This window comes from Schistocerca americana, chromosome 1, assembly GCF_021461395.2.
Source record: "Schistocerca americana isolate TAMUIC-IGC-003095 chromosome 1, iqSchAmer2.1, whole genome shotgun sequence".
Taxonomy (NCBI): Eukaryota; Metazoa; Arthropoda; class Insecta; order Orthoptera; family Acrididae; genus Schistocerca; species Schistocerca americana.
In genome coordinates, this window is record NC_060119.1 from 1,216,095,705 (window position 1) to 1,216,115,723 (window position 20,019).

Genomic DNA, 20,019 nt, shown 5'->3' on the forward strand with positions numbered 1-20,019 from the left:
TGTAGATTGATTGTGACTAGTTCGAACATTTTGATATAATTCCCGCTTTGTTATACAGGATATCCTTATCCAACTAATCAGCCACCCGGGCTGCTTTTTACTCTAGTACTCCATTTAGAACGTTCAAATGGAAAGTAACTCTCAAAGAATATGAGAAATGTGTTAAGGAAAGCATTATATTTGTTGTCTATGTTATCGCACTATAAACATCCTGCCATACTTGTTACTTGATGAGGTTTAAAAAATTTCTCTATTGATGTTGCATTAACTTTGCTACATAGTTTGTAGTTATATGTGACATTTGTTTGAGCACAAAAGCGTTTTACTGTAAAAATTTGTGCATCATAGTCTGAAAGGTCATTCACCCTTTTACTATCAGAATGACCATCTAGTAATGAAGAATGAATAAAAATATTGTCTATGTCTGTGCTACTGTTGCCCTGTAGCCTGGTTGGAAAAAACCCAGTCTGCGTCAGAGCATATGAATTTGGGAGATCTACCAACATCCTTTTTCTTGTACCGTCATATGCAACATTTACATTGAAGTCACCACATATAACTAATTTCTGGTACTTCCATAAAGTGAATCAATAACCCTCTCTAGCTTGAGGAGAAATGCTCTGAAGTCAGAGTTAGGGGACCTATAAACAACAACAATTAGGAGTTTAGTTTCACTAAATTCAATTGCTCCTGCGCAACATTCAAATATCTGTTCAGTGCAGTGCCGTGATACGCCTATGGACTCTAATGGAATACTGTTTTTTACTTACATGGCCACTCCTCCGCCCCGCAGGCACTCCTTGAAGAACAGCCAGCTAGTCTGTATCTTGGTAAAGGAAGCCTCTGAATTATCAAATTATTTAAGTGGTGCTCCGATATACCAATAATTTCAGAGTCAACATCTATAAACAGTTCATTAACTTTATCTCTAATACCTCTTATATGCTGATGAAATATGCTGTTTCCTTCTCTACTTGGAAGCATGACGTCCTCTGAAGGTGAGACAGTAGTTAGAGGGAATTTCTTTCATTACGTATGCCGGCCGCTGTGGCGGAGCGGTTCCAGGCGTTTCAGTGTGGAACCGCGCTGCTGCTACGGTCGCAGGTTCGAATCCCGCCTCGGGTATGGATGTGTATGATGTCCTTAGGTTAGTTAGGTTTAAGTAGTTCTAAGTCTAGGGGACTGATGAACTCAGATATTAGGTCCCATAGTGCTTAGAGCCATTTGAACCATTTAAGCAGGTATACCTATCAGCTAACTTCAGTCTAAAAAATCTGCAGCTCTTACACCAGTTACTAACGTATTTTTAATAGTTGCTATATGTGTTAAGCCTAGAAGGAAGACCTTAAGCTAAGAGATTAGTCGTGTTGCCCAGCACGTCAAGTTGCAGGTGCCTCACTTAACCTAGGTTCAACCAGAAAAGGTTTACAGCAGTTGTGCACAGATCAAGAGGCTGGAACAGAACAGACTAGCGTGGATAGTTACATCAAAAACCGGTGGCAACTGATGACCACAGAGACCACAACAGCCAGGACGAAACGTATCATTAGCGTCTTCACAGACACGTCATCACCACTTGTCTGTCAGAAATATAAAAATGTAACTTTACGCGCGTAATGTGCACTACTGGCCATTAAAATTGCTACACCACGAAGATGACGTGCTACAGACGCGAAATTTCGACGACAGGAAGAAGATGCTGTGATATGCAAATGATTAGCTTTTCAGAGTATTCACACAAGGTTGGCGCCGGTGACACCTACAATGTGCTGACATGAGGAAAGTTTCCAACCGATTTCTCATACACAAACAGCAGTTGACCGGCGTTGCCTGGTGAAACGTTGTTGTCATGCCTCGAGTAAGGAGGAGAAATGCCTACCATCACGTTTCCGACTTTGATAAAGGTCGGATTGTAGCCTATCGCGATAGCGGTTTATCGTATCGCGACATTGCTACTCGCTTTGGTAGAGATCCAATGACTGTTAGCACAATATGGAATCGGTGGGTTCAGGAGGGTAATACGGAACGCCGTGCTGGATACCAACGGCCTCGTATCACTAGCAGTCGAGATGACATGCATCTATCCACATGGCTGTAACGTATCGTGCAGCCACGTCTCTATACGTGAGTCAACAAATGGGGACGTTTGCAAGACAACAACCATCTGCACGAACAGTTCGACGACGTTTGCAGCAGCATGGACTGTCACTTCGGAGACCATGACTGCGGTTACCCTTGCTCACAGACAGGAGCACCTGCGATGGTGTACTCAACGACGAACCTGGGTGCACGAATGGCAAAACGTCATTTTTTCCGATTAATCCAGGTTCTGTTTACAGCATCACGATGGTCGCATCCGTGTTAGGCGACATCGCGGTGAACGCACATTGGAAGCGTGTATTCGTCATCGCCATACGGGCGTATCACCCGGCGTGATGGTATGGGGTGCCATTGGTTACACGTCTCGGTCACCTCCTGTTCGCACTGATGGCACTTTGAACAGTAGACGTTACATTTCAGATGTGTTACGACCCGTGGCTGTACCCTTCATTCGATCCCTGCGAAACGCTACATTTCAGCAGGTTAATGCACGACCGCATGTTGCAGGTCCTGTACGGGCCTTTCCGGATACAGAAAATGTTCGACTGCTGCCCTGGCCAGCACATTCTCCAGATCTCTCACCAATTTAAAACGTCTGATCAATGGTGGCCGAGCAATTTGCGGCGGCGCGGTTCTTTCCGTCCCTTTACAAATATATTCTACAAAAATCCCCTTTGTCCATTTCCATCGTCCGCAGCTCGTGGCTGTGCGGTAGCGTTCTCGCTTTCCGCGCCCGGGTTCCCGGGTTCCATTGCCGGCGGGGTCCGGGAATATCTCTGCCTCGTGATGACTGGGTGTTGTGTGGTGTCCTTAGGTTAGTTAGGTTTAAGTAGTTCTAAGTTCTATGGGACTGATGACCATAGATGTTAAGTCCCATAGTGCTCAGAGCCATTTGACCATTTTCCATTTCCATCATGTTTCGAAATGTTCGCACACTAAATCCTAATAGATAACGCGTTAAACAATTATCTTTCTATTAACCTTAAACTACATTCACGCATCATTCATACGGCTAAAACACATATATAACATTTTACATACACAAAAATACGTAATAACACTTTATGAAAACACTACAACAGTTTATGAAAAACATTCTATTACTTTAGTGCACTCTAGTGGGCACAATCGAAACTAAAATCACAGTCCGCCTATCCAATATTTTCCTCTATCAGCTGATACATAAACTACGTGCGCGTCCAGTCTCGCGTCACCATCTGTCACTATCCAGCTCTGAGACACATCTCCCACTTAACCGCCTCCAAGGCAGGATCGGTATACGGCGCTACGCCTGAAACTGTCTCGTCACAATACACCAGTCACTACTCTTGATGAACTGTGGTATCGTGTTGAAGCTGCATGGGCAGCTGTACCTGTACACGCCAGCCAAGCTCTGTTTGACTCAGTGCCCAGTCGTATCAACGCCGTTGTTACGCCCAGAGGTGGTTGTTCTGGGTACTGATTTCTCAGGATCTATGCACCGAAATAGCGTGAAAATGTAATCACATGTCGGGTCTAGTATAATATATTTGTCCATTGAATACCCATTTACATCTACATTTTTTCTTGGTGTAGCAATTTTAATGGCCAGTAGTGTATTTTTCCGTTGATGAGTGGATGTGAGCTCGCTGTCAAACCGTCGGCTATCGGGAGGGGTGTAAATGACAAAGAAGTAAACGCATCAGGCTGGAAGGGCGGCTGCCGAGTTGGCGCGGCCATTGCTCGCGTGGCTGGTGCCGTCACGGCCCGCTGCTGTGTACCAGCCGGCCGGACAGCACGCGTCGATTATCGAGTGCGCTCCGCCCCGCCCCGTGCTGTGCCCGTACAGAGCACACGCTCCGCTGCCGCCGCCGCCGCCGCCGTATGGCGCCGCATTGGCCCGACCCGCATGCTGCGCGCAAAAAGTGTCGCCCGCCGCAACACACAGTGTCCGGTCAGCTCCCGCTGGCGGGGCTGTCCGAGGTCGATACGTGCTCTCGCCAGGGCACCCGTGCCACGTCGTGTGGACCCCGCGATCCCAACATCTCTACAAGGCTGCTCTGCAATTCGCATCTGTTGTTGTTGTTGTGGTCTTCAGTCCTGAGACTGGTTTGGTGCAGCTCTCCATGCTACTCTAACCTGTGGAACCTTCTTCATCTCCCAGTACATTCTTCTGAATCTGCTTAGTGTATTCATTTCTTGGTCTCCCACTACGATTTTTACCCTCCACGCTGCCCTCCAGTACTAAATTGGTGATCCCTTGATGCCTCAGAACATGTCCTACCAACCGATCCCTTCTTCTACTCAAGTTGTGCCACAAACTCCTCTTCTCCCCAATTCTATTCAATACCTCCTCATTAGTTATATGATCTACCCATCTAATGGTTCAAATGGCTCTGAGCACTATGGGACTCAACTGCTGAGGTCATTAGTCCCCTAGAACTCAGAACTAGTTAAACCTAACTAACCTAAGGACATCACAAACATCCATGCCCGAGGCAGGATTCGAACCTGCGACCGTAGTGGCCTTGCGGTTCCAGACTGCAGCGCCTTTAACCGCACGGCCACTTCGGCCGGCATCCATCTAATCTTCAGCATTCTTCTGTTGCACCACATTTCGAAAGCTTCTATTCTCTTCTTCTCCACTCCTGGAAACGGAAAAAAAACACATTGACACCGGTGTGTCAGACCCACCATACTTGCTCCAGACACTGCGAGAGGGCTGTACAAGCAATGATCACACGCACGGCACAGCGGACACACCTGGAACCGCGGTGTTGGCCGTCGAATGGCGCTAGCTGCGCAGCATTTCTGCGCCGCCGCCGTCAGTGTCAGCCAGTTTGCCGTGGCATACGGAGTTCCATCGCAGTCTTTAACACTGGTAGCATGCCGCGACAGCGTGGACGTGAACCGTATGTGCAGTTGACGGACTTTGAGCGAGGGCGTATAGTGGGCATGCGGGAGGCCGGGTGGACGTACCGCCGAATTGCTCAACACGTGGGGCGTGAGGTCTCCACAGTACATCGATGTTGTCGCAAGTGGTCGGCGGAAGGTGCACGTGCCCGTCGACCTGGGACCGGACCGCAGCGACGCACGGATGCACGCCAAGACCGTAGGATCCTACGCAGTGCCGTAGGGGACCGCACCGCCACTTCCCAGCAAATTAGGGACACTGTTGCTCCTGGGGTATCGGCGAGGACCATTCGCAACCGTCTCCATGAAGCTGGGCTACGGTCCCGCACACCGTTAGGCCGTCTTCCGCTCACGCCCCAACATCGTGCAGCCCGCCTCCAGTGGTGTCGCGACAGGCGTGAATGGAGGGACGAATGGAGACGTGTCGTCTTCAGCGATGAGAGTCGCTTCTGCCTTGGTGCCAATGATGGTCGTATGCGTGTTTGGCGCCGTGCAGGTGAGCGCCACAATCAGGACTGCATACGACCGAGGCACACAGGGCCAACACCCGGCATCATGGTGTGGGGAGCGATCTCCTACACTGTCCGTACACCACTGGTGATCGTCGAGGGGACACTGAATAGTGCACGGTACATCCAAACCGTCATCGAACCCATCGTTCTACCATTCCTAGACCGGCAAGGGAACTTGTTGTTCCAACAGGACAATGCACGTCCACACGTATCCCGTGCCACCCAACGTGCTCTAGAAGGTGTAAGTCAACTACCCTGGCCAGCAAGATCTCCGGATCTGTCCCCCATTGAGCATGTTTGGGACTGGATGAAGCGTCGTCTCACGCGGTCTGCACGTCCAGCACGAACGCTGGTCCAACTGAGGCGCCAGGTGGAAATGGCATGGCAAGCCGTTCCACAGGACTACATCCAGCATCTCTACGATCGTCTCCATGGGAGAATAGCAGCCTGCATTGCTGCGAAAGGTGGATATACACTGTACTAGTGCCGACATTGTGCATGCTCTGTTGCCTGTGTCTATGTGCCTGTGGTTCTGTCAGTGTGATCATGTGATGTATCTGACCCCAGGAATGTGTCAATAAAGTTTCCCCTTCCTGGGACAATGAATTCACGGTGTTCTTATTTCAATTTCCAGGAGTGTATTTATCGTCCATGTTTCACTTCCATACATGGCTACACTCCATACAAATAGTTTCAGAAACGGCTTCCTGACGTTTAAATCTATACTCGATGTTAACAAATTTCTCTTCTTCAGAAACGCTTTCCTTACCATTGCCAGTCTAGAGTTTATATCCTGTCTACTTCGACCATTATCAGTTATTTTGCTCCCCAAATAGCAAAACACCTTTACTCATTTCCTAATCTAATTCCCTCAGCATCACCCGACTTAATTCGACTACATTCTATTATCCTCGTTTTGCTTTTGTTGATGTTCATCTTACATCCTCCTTTCATGACACTGTCCATTCCGTTCAACTGCTCTTCCAAGTCCTTTGCTGTCTCTGACAGAATTACAATGTCATTGGCGAAACTCAAAGTTTTTATTTCTTTTCCCTGGATTTTAATTGTCAAATATGTGTGAAATCTTATGGGACTTAACTGGTAAGGTCATCAGTCCCTAAGCTTACACACTACTTAACCTAAATTATCCTAAGGACAAACACACACACACACGCCAGAGGGAGGACTTGAACCTCCGCCGGGACCAGCCGCACAGTCCATGGATTTTAATACCTACTCCAAATTTTTCTTTTGTCTCCTTTACTGCTTGCTCAACATACAGATTGAATAACATCGGGGATAGGCTACAACCCTGTCTCACTCCTTTCCCAACCACTGCTTCCCTTTCATGCCCCTCGACTCTTATAACTGCCATCTGGTTTCTGTACAAATTGTAAATAGCCTTTCGCTCCCTTTATTTTACCCCTGGCACCTTCAGAATTTGAAAGAGAGTATTCCAGTCAACATTGTCAAAAGCTTTCTCTAAGTCTACAAACGTTAGAAACGTAGGTTTGCCTTTCCTTAATCTTACTTCTAAGATACGTCGTAAGGTCAGTATTGCCTCACGTGTTCCATTTCAACGGAATCCAAACTGATCTTCCCCGAGGTTGGCTTCTACCAGTTTTTCCATTCGTCTGTAAAGAATTCGTGTTAGTATTTTGCAGCTGTGACTTATTAAACTGATAGTTCGGTAATTTTAACATCTGTCAACACCTGCTTTCTTTGGGATTGGAATTATTATATTCTTCTTGAAGTTTGAGGGTATTTCGCCGGTCTCGTACATCTTGCTCACCAGATGGTAGAGTTTTGTCAGGACTGGCTCTAAGGAGGAGCAATCTCAACAGAAAACTCTTAATATTACGCAAAATTTTCACATACAAAGATCCCTTGTAATGAACGAGGAGGCAATATATCACCAAACTTATTGAACTGACAAGAAACTGATCATGTTAGCCACAAAATTAATATCTAACCGATATGTAGAAAATAGCCAGATTAAGTAATAACCTACTCAATCTCTCCACTGAGGTGTAGTCGATAGGCGTTGCTCTGGCCCCTGGTATCGACACCACAAAGATACTCCTTGCTATCGGAGTATTGCTGGCCACACGACTATGACGGAAATAGCAAGACACGCCCACAATAGTTCTCCGAGCCACCGTCGTTGGGCTGTCTTGAACTAATTAATAAGTGATGGGACTGATCCCACATGGTACACAAAACGGGTGAGATCGTTGTTGCAGAAGCACCGAAAAAAGCATGCAAAGAACGCAAAGTCCCCAAGATTGGCAAGTTTTAGAGAAGTTCGAAATATGGCCCGTACTTCAGTGCGAGATGCTTTTAATAATTTCCACAACAAAATTCTGTCCTGAAATCTGACAGAAAACTCAAAGAGATTCTGGTCATACATAAAGCACAACAGTGGCAAGACGGAATCAATACCTTCACTGCGCGATAGCAACGGTGAAGGCACTGACGACAGTGCCACTAAAGCAGAGTTATTAAACACGGTTTTCCGAAGATCCTTCACCAAAGAACACGAAGTAAATATTCCTGAATTCCAATCAAGAACAACTGCCAAGATGAGAAACATAGAAGTAGATATCCTCGGTGTAACAAAGCAGCTTGAATCACTTAATAAAGGCAATGCCTCCGGTCCAGATTGTATACCAGTCAGGTTTCTCTCAAAGTATGCTGATAAAATAGCTCCACATTTAACAGTTATATACAACCACTCGCTCACAGAAATATACATACCTAAAGACTGCAAAATTGCTCAAGTCACACCAATACCCAAAAAGGGAAGTAGGAGTAATCCGCTGAATTACAGGCTTATATTACTAACGTCGATTTGCAGTAGGGTTTTAGAACATATACTGCATTCGAACATTATGAAGTACCTCGAAGAAAACCATTTATTGACATATATTCAGCACGGATTCAAAAAATATCATTCTTGTGAAACACAAATAGCTCTTTATACTCATGAGGTAATAAATGCTATCGACAGGGGATTTCAGATTGATCCAATATTTTTAGATTTCCAGAAGGCTTTCGACACCGTTCCTCACAAGCGTCTTCTAACCAAACTGCGTGCCTACGGAGTATCGCCTCAGTTGTCCGACTGGATACGTGATTTTCTGTCAGAAAGGTCACAGTTCTTAGTAATAGACGGAAAGTCATCGAGTAAAACAGAAGGAAGTGTTACAAGCCCTCTATTGTTCCTGATCCATATTAACGACATAGGAGACAATCTGAGTAGCCGTCTTAGATTGTTTGCAGATGGTGCTGTCATTTACCGTCTTGTAAAGACATCAGTTGATCAAAACGACTCGCAAAATGATTTAGATAAGATATCTGTATGGTGCGAAAAGTGGCAATTCACCCTGAGCCGGCCGGTGTGGCCGTGCGGTTCTAGGCGCTTCAGTCTGGAACCGCGTGACCGCTACGGTCGCAGGTTCGAATCCTGCCTCGGGCATGGATGTGTGTGATGTCCTTAGGTTAGTTAGGTTTAAGTAGTTCTAAGTTCTAGGGGACTGATGACCACAGATGTTAAGTCCCATAGTGCTCAGAGTCATTTGAACCAATTCACCCTGAGTAATGAAAAGTGCGAAGTTATTCACATGAGTACTAAAAGAAATCAGCAAAATTTCGATTACGAGATAATTCACACAAATCTGAGGGCTGTAAATTCAACTGCCGGCCGCGGTGGTCTAGCGGTTCTAGGCGCTCAGTCCGGAACCGCGCAACTGCTACGGTCGGAGGTTCGAATCCTGCCTCGGGCATGGATGTGTGTGATGTCCATAGGTTAGTTAGGTCTAAGTAGTTCTAACTTCTAGGGGACTGATGACCACAGATGTTAAGTCCCTTAGCGCTCAGTGCCATTTGTAAATTCAACTAAATACTTAGGGATTACAATTACAAATAACCTAAACTGGAACGATCACATAGATAATATTGTGGGTAGAGCAAACCAAAGACTACGATTCATTGGCAGAACACTTAGAAGGTGCGACAGGTCTACCAAAGAGACTGCTTACACTACGCTTGTCCGCTCTATTCTGGAGCACTGCTGTGCGGTGTGGGATCCGCATCAGGTGGGACTGACGGATGACATCGAAAAAGTACAAAGAAGGGCAGCTCGTTTTGTATTATCGTGAAATAGGGGACATAGGCGTTTTTCGTTGCGACGGGATCTTCTCATGAAATTTCAATCACCAGTTTTCTCCTCCGATTGCGAAAACATTCTGTTGGCACCCACCTACATAGGGAGAAATGACCATCACGATAAAAATAAGAGAAATTAGGGCTCGCACGGAAAACTTTAAGTGCTCGTTTTTCCCGCGTGCCGTTCGTAGAGAGACAGCATGAAGGTGGTTCATTGAACCCTCCGCCCGGCACTTTATTGTGAATAGCAGAGTAATCACGTAGATGTAGACGTAGATGTAGATGTAGATGTAGACCGACACACGGATGCAAGGTCAGTCTACTTCACCAAACGGCGCCCAATCCTGCGCCACATGGTCCCCTGATACCAAGTAACTAGGTGCCCGGATTGATAAAACACTGCACTTCCATCTACATGCGGAATACGTCACCGAAACAGGACAGAAGCTGATAAAAGCGTTGCACCCAATGTTCAACAACGGGGAACTGAACCTAGAAATCAAGCTCTGACTGTACCGGATGGTTGTCCATCCTTCGCTCACCTGTGGCTCCACTGGGTGGGCCACAATTAGTGCCACCAGGATGCAGACCCTCCAGGCTCAGCAGTGAGCCGTGCCGGCTCGTATCGATTGATCGATCTTGTGTGATCTTTGGGCTGCGCCGTTTGACGTGGCTTTTGGCAGCGACGGGCGTGTGGCGTTAGAGAGGGACAGCCGGAGAGCCGCGCGGCGCTGGGGAGTCAGGGGGAGCGTGGTTGAGCAGGCCGGGGCACGACGCGGAGGTTGTGGTGTGTCTGACACGTTTGCAAGACCGAACCTGGCTTGTAGTGTGCGGACTGGACTCGGCCACATTACCCGCGCGGCCCTGATTTGGATCTGTAAAGGATTTCATAAAAGATTTGGCAAGAATTGCTAGTCATGTTTTCGGTGCGCATATTATACTGATCCTTGCTTCCCAAGTATCGGCACCATGACTGGAAGCTGTTGTCTTGCCAACCAAAAGGTTGGTTTATTTAGTGCTGTTTAAGTAAACACGTGTTGTTGTGTTTGGTTAAAGGCTTATTACGATTTTGTGATGTGATACAGTCCGAGTAAGCGGGGTGTATTAATTGGTTCTATTGCTGTTGGGAGTGACGGACGGCATAAGCCAGTATGGTGAAACTGTAATACAAGATGATTCAAAAAGAATACCACAACTTTAGGAATTTAAAACTCTGCAACGACAAAAGGCAGAGCTAAGCACTATTTGTCGGCGAATTAAGGGAGCTATAAAGTTTCATTTAGTTGTACATTTGTTCGCTTGAGGCGCTGTTGACTAGGCGTCAGCGTCAGTTGATGCTAAGATGGCGACCGCTCAACAGAAAGCTTTTTATGTTATTGAGTACGGCAGAAGTGAATCGACGACAGTTGTTCAGCGTGCATTTCGAACGAAGTATGGTGTTAAACCTCCTGATAGGTGGTGTATTAAACGTTGGTATAAACAGTTTACAGAGAATGGGTGTTTGTGCAAAGGGAAAAGTTCTGGACAGCCGAGAACGAGTGATGAAAATGTTGCACGCATCCAGCAAGCATTTGTTCGCAGCCCAGGAAAATCGACTCGCAGAGCTAGCAGAGAGCTGCAAATTCCACAATCAACTGTATGGAGAGTCCTACGAAAAAGGTTAGTTATGAAACCTTATCGTCTGAAATTGGTTCAAGCACTGTCTGCAGCTGATAAGATTAAAAGAATCGATTTCTGTGATTTTATCATTGCTCAAATGGAAACAGATGAATCTTTCGTTTCAAAGATTGTGTTTAGTGATGAAGCAACTTTCCACACTAACGGGAAAGTCAACCGTCACAATGTCTCTGTATGGGGCACTGAGAATCCGCGGAAAACAACTCAGTATGAACGTGACTCGCCTAAGGTGAACGTTTTCTGTGCCATTTCAGCCAATAAAGATTTAGGTCCCTTTTTCTTCGAAGGTGCTACTGTAACTGGACTACAGTATCTGGAGATGTTAGAGAATTGGCTGTTCCCTCAGCTCGAACAAGAAGCACAACAATTCATATTTCAGCAGGATGGAGCGCCACCACATTGGCACTTATCTGTCCGTAACTACCTGAACATCAACTACCCGAGGCGATGGATCGGCCGCCAGGCAGCCCGTGACAGAGCACTTCATCACTGGCCTCCAAGAAGCCCTGATCTTACCACCTGCGATTTTTTCTTATGGGGGTATGTTAAGGATATATTGTTTCGGCCACCTCTCCCAGCCACCATTGATGATTTGAAACGAGAAATAACAGCAGCTATCCAAACTGTTACGCCTGATATGCTACAGATAGTGTGGAACGAGTTGGAGTATCGGGTTGATATTGCTCGAGTGTCTGGAGGGGGCCACATTGAACATCTCTGAACTTGTTTTTGAGTGAAAAAAAAACCTTTTTAAATACTCTCTGTAATGATGTATAACAGAAGGTTATATTATGTTTCTTTCATTAAATACACATTTTTAAAGTTGTGGTATTCTTTTTGAATCACCCTGTATTTTTCCTGGTACACTGAGCTGTCCGGACGTTGTTATAGTTGGTTCAAAGCACAGGTTTAACATTGAATCTATACGTTCTGTGTTATCTAATTGCATTACTTGTTCACTCGTAAACAGTGAAATGGTAGCCTTACTTGACTGTTTAAGTTTATAAGTATCCCGTTAAGGGGTAATTTAAATGAGCTCCCCAGTTTCAGTGAGCATATGTTAACCTACTAGTGTAGTTTAAATTTCTAAGCTGACTTGATATTATGCTATTCGCCCTCGTCCTTTAAGGTTACGTCAAGGGCATTAGTTATTGATTCACCTGGGACTATTTTATTTCGATGTTCGTGAAGTAGGCTATTATTTTATACATCGAAGTTATTTAACGTTTGCGGAATTAATGTTTGCCGTTTTCTCCCCTCCCCCCCCCTCTTTCTCTGAAATTGTGTAGTAGCACAGGCTCTAAAAGACCTTTTTTCAGTGTGTTGTAGTGTACTGTGTGCGGCACTAAAAATCTGTCATGAAGGGGTGTATCTGTATTTTATTTATTTTTTTAAATTTTTTTTGGTGATATTCATTATTGGTTTAACTTTATCTCATCATTGCACTCTACTTTTGCGAGCTTTACTGTGCACAGAATTTAATTAACTTGAGAATCACTTAATGTCTTTTTAAAGATTAATGTTGTTGTTTGAATAGGGCGCTTGCCCGTGCTTGTAAGGATTCTTCGCTACCTTACCGCCGGCCGGAGTGGCCGAGCGGTTCTAGGCGCTACAGTCTGGAACCGCGCGACCGCAACGGTCACAGGTTCGAATCCTGCCTCGGGCATGGATGTGTGTGATGTCATTAGGTTAGTTAGGTTCAAGTAGTTCTAAGTTCTAGAGGACTGATGACGTCAGAAGTTCAGTCCCATAGTGAAAAGATTCCGACGCAACGAATAACGCCTTTGATTTAATTATGTCCACCCTAAATCCTGTATCATTTCAGTGACACACTCTCCCCTATTTCGCGATAACACAAAACGTGCTGTCCTCCTTTGAACAGTCTCCTAAGCAGATCTGTTACATTTTCTAAGTGTCGTGCCAATAAAACGCAGTATTTGGTTAGCCTTCCCCGCAACATTTTCTAAGTGTTCCTTCCAATTTAAGTTGTTCGTAATTGTAATTCCTCCATATGCAGTTGAATTTATGGCTTTTAGATTTGACTGATTTATCGTGAAACCGAAGTTTAACGGATTCCTTTTAAAACTCATGTGGATAACCTAACACTTTTCGTTACTTAGGGTCAACTGACAATTTTTCCACGGTACAGATATCTTTTCTAAATCGTTTTGCAATTCGTTTTGATCTTCTGATGACTTTACTAGTCGATAAACGAAAGCATCACCTGCAAACAACCTAAGACGCTGTTCAGATTGTCTCCTCAGTCGCGTATATAGTGAAACGTCCCCCTAGAAAAATTATTGAATTACTGTGCTGATAAACCTCTTACATTATTTGATTTTCAAACAGCTGAGCAGAACTGAACGTACTCAGACATTTCGCTCTTTACCTATTCTGATCAACACTAAACTGACACACAATATTTTCAGCGCAACGCAATCTGACTTTCAATAATCCCTACAAAAGAATGGCCCCGACTAACATTAAACTATACCTTTCACAAATCACTTACCTCACAAAAATCTTCGTCACTCGAACTACTGCAATACAGCGAGCGCCACTACTGCCAGCTAAATAAAAGATTCAAACTACTGAAGGCACTAACTACTGATAGGCATAGTTAGCAAATGAAAGATTTTGATAGAGAACAAATAATGTACTTACCTTAATAGTGTCCAAAGGTCATAATATATAGCAGTTCATGACATCTAGTCTTACAAATTTACTGTCTCTGGTGCACACACGTCCAGATCATCCGCTCTCAAAACTCCACCATCTCTCGCCCCACATCCACCACTGCTGGCGGTTCACCTCCAACTGCGCAACGCTACGCGCTGTTAACAGCCAACTGCCCAACACTACAATAGCAAATTCCAACAATACCACCCAGCCACAGACTGCACACAGCACAGCCAGTGATTTTCATATAGAGCGCTACGCGGCGGTGGCGTTACCAATATAAGAACCTAAACAGCCTATTTACAATAGATAAGGAACAGCAAATGGCCTTTAACACTACCTTGGGTACAGTGTTGTCAAAAGCCTTCCGGAAATCCAGAAATACGGAATCAGTTTGAAATCTCTTGCCGATAGTACTCAACATTTCGTGTGAGTGAAGAGCTAGTTGTGTTTCACAAGAACGACATTTTCTAAATCCGCGTTGACTGTGTGTCAATAGATCGTTCTCATCGAGATAATGCATAACGTTCAAATACAATATATGTTCTAAAATCCTGCTGTATATTGACGTTAATGGCATGGGCCTGTAATTTAAGGGATTATTCCCACTACCTTTTCCTGAATATTGGTGTGACCTGTGCAGCTTTCCAGTCCTTGAGTGCGGATCTCTCGCCGAGAGAACGGTTGCATATGATTGTTAAGTATGGAGGTATAGCATCAGAACACTCTGAAAGTGACTTAATTGGTATACAGTCTTGACTAGAAGACTTGCTTTTATTATGTGATTTAAGTTGCTTCACTACTCCGAGGTTAACTTCTTCTATGTTACTCATGTTGGCTGCTGTTCTTGATTCGTATTCTGGAATATTTACTTCGTCTTCTTTGGTTAATTTCGTAAGGACTGTGTTTAGTAACTCTGCTTTGGCAGTACTGTCGTCGATAGTATTTCCACTGCTGTCGCGCAGAGAAGGTATTGATTCTGTCTTGCCGCTAGCATACTTCACATACGACCAGAATCTCTTTGTATTTTCTGCCAATTTTCGAGACAAATTTTCGTTGTGGAAACTACTGTAAGCATTTCGCATTGACGTCCGCGCTATATTTCGAGCTTTTGTAAAAGATCGCCAATCTTGGAGACTTTGCGTCCGTTCAAATTTGGCATATTTTTTTCCGTTGTTTTTGTAACTGCGTCCTGACCCGTTTTGTGTGCCAATGGCGATCAGCTCCGTCGTTTGTTAATTTATTTGGTATAAGTCTCTAAATCGCTGCCGATACTATTTCTTCCAATTCAAGCCACATTTCGTCTGCCCTTACATTGTTAATTTGGGAGGAGTGGAGATTGTCTCTTAGGAAAGCGTCATCTGAATATTTATCTGATTTACTGGATATGTAAATTTTTGGTTTATTTTTGGAGGATTTGGTGGTTACAATATTCAATCTCTCTACAACAACCCTGTGTTCACTAATCCCTGTATCCGTTTTGATGTCCGTTGTTAACTCAGGATTATTAATTGAGTTACTAACGACAGTCTAGGTCAGCACAAGTGTTAGAATGGTTCTATCAATGTACCTATGTCCTGATTCATAGCCGTATATCTGTATAACAAGTGTTCATTTTGACTGTAAATATATTTCAGTTTTTACGTTTTACGCGTGCAATAATCAACCTATTTATCACCAATTTAGAACCCAATTCATTTATGACAACACGCCACAATACCCATCACTGACAATTCCCTTACAAAAAGTAAAAAAAAGAAATGATTCCCTTCACTTACTCTTGGTTTTCGCCGAGACCATCCCTGACAACACCGAGCAACAAATCTATGTAATAAACAAACAAATATCAACATGAGCATAGACATTACAACACAAACAAAAGACGGCCGAAAAACACACGTCGACAAAAAAGTTTTCGATGGTTGTGAAGCCGGCCCTTGTGGCCGAGCGATTCTAGGCGCTTTAGTCTGGAACCGCGCGATCGCTACGGTCGTAGGTTCGAATCCTGCCTCGGGCATGGATGTGTGTGATGTCCTTAGGTTAGTTAGGTTTAAGTAGTTCTAAGTTCTAGGGGACTGATGACCTCAGATGTTAAGTCCCATAGTGCTCAGAGCCATTTGAGACACTTTGATAGTTTTGAGCAACAGTCGTGCAATATATAGCATAAACCGCCGTTTGACTTTATACTTCTGTGTTTACCTTCTCAATCAGCTAGATTTCGCCTTTTATGTCATTATCAATTAATTATGCAATTATAATAGTTCTTAGACCATTGTGATATCTGTTAAGGCTGTTCAAAGCAGGTAAACAGAACTAACTGCTTTGGACTGCCTTAACAGATAGGATATGTGAATGGTTTAAGAACTTTTAGCATTGTACATGAAAATGGCATAAAAGTAGAAATTTAGATAGTACAGAAGATAATTACAGTATACACAGTCAAATAACGGCTTATGGTCTCAAGAAAAGAAAAAAAAATCGGCGACAGTTGACAACCACAAAACCGGTAAACGCACGCAACAAAAGAGCGTTTTAAGAACCCTGTGTAAGTGAAGCTCTTTGATAACATATGCTCGCAAAAGCCAAAAGTTGGATATCCTGGTACGTGCAAGACAACCGTGTCGAATTTCTATGGCGAAATATATCACATATGTGATAACGAGATTCCAAGAAATTGTGACCTTGACTCAAACAGCTATTTAACATTAAGAAACTTTTTTTTGGATCATCTGTCTTCGGATTGGTCTGATGCACTCCACCACGAGTTCCTCTCCTGTGCCAACCTCATCTCACAGTAGCACTTGCAACTTGCATCTTGAGTTATTTGCTGGATGTACTCCAGTGTGTCTTCCTCTACACTTTTTACCTCCTATAGCTCCATCTCGTACCGTGGGATCTGATATCTTAACAGTTGTCCTATCGCCCGGCTCCAAATGTACATTCTCTGGAATTTCTTCCACAAATGAGAGCCTGTATTCGTTGCTAGCAGGAATGTCCTTTTTGCCAATGCTAGTTTGTTTTCGATGTCCTCCTTGCTCCGTCCGTCATGGGCTATTTTGTTGCCTAAGTAGTATACTTCTTTAACTTCATCTATCAATCCTAATTTTAAGTTTCTCGCTGTTCTCGTTTCTGCTATTTTTTATTATTGTCTTAGGTTTACTCTGAATCAATATTCTGTACTCATTAGTCTGATCATGTAGTTTTTCTTCACTTTCACTGGGGATAACAATGTCATCGTCGAATCTTATCACTGATATACTTTGACCTTGAATTTTAATACCACTCTTGAACCTTTATTTTATTTCCAGAATTGCTTCTTCGATGTGTAGGTTTAACAGTGGGGGCGAAAGACTTCATCCCAGTCTTACACCCTTTTTAATCCGAGCATTTCATTCTAGGTCTTCCACTCTTATTATTCCCTCTTTGCTCTTGTACATGTCATATATTTACGCGTCTCTCCGTACAATTAAATTTTCATCGAAATTTCGAACACCTTGCAGCATTTGACATTATCGGACGCTTTTTCCTGATCGAGAAATCCTAGGAACGTATCCTGATTATTCTTCAGGCTTCTTTTCATTATCAAGCGCACCGTCAGAATTGCCTCTCTAGTGCCTTTACTTTTCCTAAACTCAAACTGGTCGTCATGTAATACATCCTCAATTTTCTTTTCCATTCTTCTATATATTATTCCTGTCGGCAACCTAGGTTGTATGAGCTGCTAAGATGATTGTGCGATAATTCCCACACTTGTTCGCTCTTCCAGTCTTCGGAATTGTGTGGATGATATTTCTCCGAAAGTCAGATGGTATACCGCCAGACTCATACATTTTTTTGTCACTTCCACCGACGATTTTAGAAATTCTGAAGAAATGTTATCCATCCATTTTGCATAATTTGATCTTAAGTCTTCCAAAGCGCTTTTCAATTCTTATTCTAATACTGCAGCCCCTATCTCTTCTATATCCGATCCTGTTTCTTTATCTAGCACATCAGATAAGTCTTTCCCCTCCTTGAGGCCTCCACTGTACTATTTCCACCTATCCTCTCTCTCTTCTACATTTAACAGTGGAATTCCCGTTGCACTCTTAGTGTTACCACTCTTACTTTAAATTTCACCGAAGGTAGTTTTGACTTCTCTATATGCTGAGTTAGTCCTTCCGACAACCACTTCTTTTTCCATTTTTTCACATTTTTGATGCGGTCATTTCGCCTCAGCTTCCTTGGACTTCCTCTTTATTTCATTCCAAAGTGAATGTTGCAGTAATTATGCAGAGAGGAGGGAGCTGACACTGGATAGACTGGCGTGGAGACCTGCACCGGACTTGTGAGTCAGGACCACAACAACCACATCAGTCTGACGGGTGACAGTTCCGATGAAAAATTATCCCCGGGAGAGACAGTAGGAGTGAAAAGGGCGTGGCATAAAAAATAATCTAAGAGTGGTAGCAAACATCTAATTTTTGGGACCATTACATTATAAACTGTATACTGCATCCATAGTTTTAAAAATATGTAAAATAACTACTATGTTTTTATAATATATAGATTATTCACTCCTTTCCCTCTCTAATATTAGATTGGGATTAATAGGTATCAGGGGAACTGAGGGTAATCTGAAAGCTTAAAAACTGCTGTGCATTGATTGAGCTAAGGTGCTTGTTTCATGTTGTAAAGCAACAAATTTCGCTTTGAAGGTTTGGCAAAAGTCCATTGCTAACCTTCCGCTGGTATCACAAGCTCCCTTCGAATTAGCAGGAGGAACGAATTTGCATCCACTGGTTCCTCGTCAAGTAGAGACGTACGCTGGAGTGAGATGAGCAATCCACTCCAAGTAGTCCATTTTTTATGAGCTTCCCTTGCGTCTCTGTCTAAGAGTAAGTAAATTAATGCTTCTAGAAGGTCTGTAGTGCGGCGAGAGGGCTGACCCTTCTCTCCGTCCTAAACTTAAATCCACTTCCTCCTTTGAAGTGCCACACACCGTGCTTTTAATGCAAATGATGTAGCTGAGCAGCACAGAGCAGCGTGGACATTATCCTCATTACGTTGAAATGCTTGCACTACGTGGTTGAGCCTTTGCTAACGAAAATTACTGTGTTTCTCGTATGTTTCCAGTATTACTTCGGCGCTATATTATTGCACAGCGCCGCTAAACATTTCCTTTGAAAAGTATTGCATTTATTCTTCTCTCAGCTTCTCCTATGGTGTTGTTAGTTTTGCCACTTTTGCGTGCTTTTCGATGTTACTTTTTTTCGCATTCTTGTGATTGGTTTGATGTGGTCCGCCACGACTTCCTCACCTGTGCATACTTCTTCATCTCAGAATAGCGACTGTACGAAACGCCCCCAGGTATTTGTCGGAATTATTCCAATCCATGTCTTCTCCTACAATTTTCCCTCTCTATTGCTCCATCTACAAATAAGAGCCAAGGAAACTGGTACAACCGCCTAATATCTATAGGGCCCACTCGAGCACCCAGAAGTGCCGCAACACGACGTGGCATGGACTCGACTAATGTCTGAAGTGGTGCTGGAGGGAACTGACACTATCAAACCTGCAGGGCTGTCCATAAACCCATAAGAGTACGAGAGGACGGAGATCTCTTCTGAACAGCACGTTGCAAGTTATCCCACATAGGCTCAATAATGCTCATGTCTGGAGAGTTTGGTGGCCAGCAGAAGTGTTTACACTCGGAAAAGTGTTCCTGAAGCCACTCTGTAGCAATTCTGGACATGTGGGGTGTCACATTGTCCTGCTGGAATTGCTCAACTCCGTCGGAGTGCAATATGGACATGAATGGATACAGGTGGTCAGATAGGATGCTTACGTGCTTGTCACCTGTCAGAGTCGTATCTAGACGTATCAGGGGTCCCATATTACTCCAATTGCACACGCCCCGCACCATTACAGAGTCTTCACCAGCTTGAACACACTCCTGCTGATATGTAGGATCCATGGTTCAAAATGGTTCATATGGCTCTAAGCACTATGA

The 20,019-nt window shown here is 44.1% G+C and overlaps 1 protein-coding gene across 1 annotated transcript in view; it reads left to right on the forward strand.

Moving 5' to 3' along the window:
- The first annotated feature begins 3,709 nt into the window (after nt 1–3,709).
- The window catches only part of LOC124598129 (lachesin-like), a 702,598-nt gene continuing 686,288 nt past the window's right edge, over nt 3,710–20,019 (forward strand). Inside the window, exon 1 of the mRNA XM_047135981.1 lies at nt 3,710–4,033. Coding sequence (XP_046991937.1) covers nt 3,710–4,033 — 324 coding nt within the window. The remainder of the gene's footprint in view (nt 4,034–20,019) is intronic.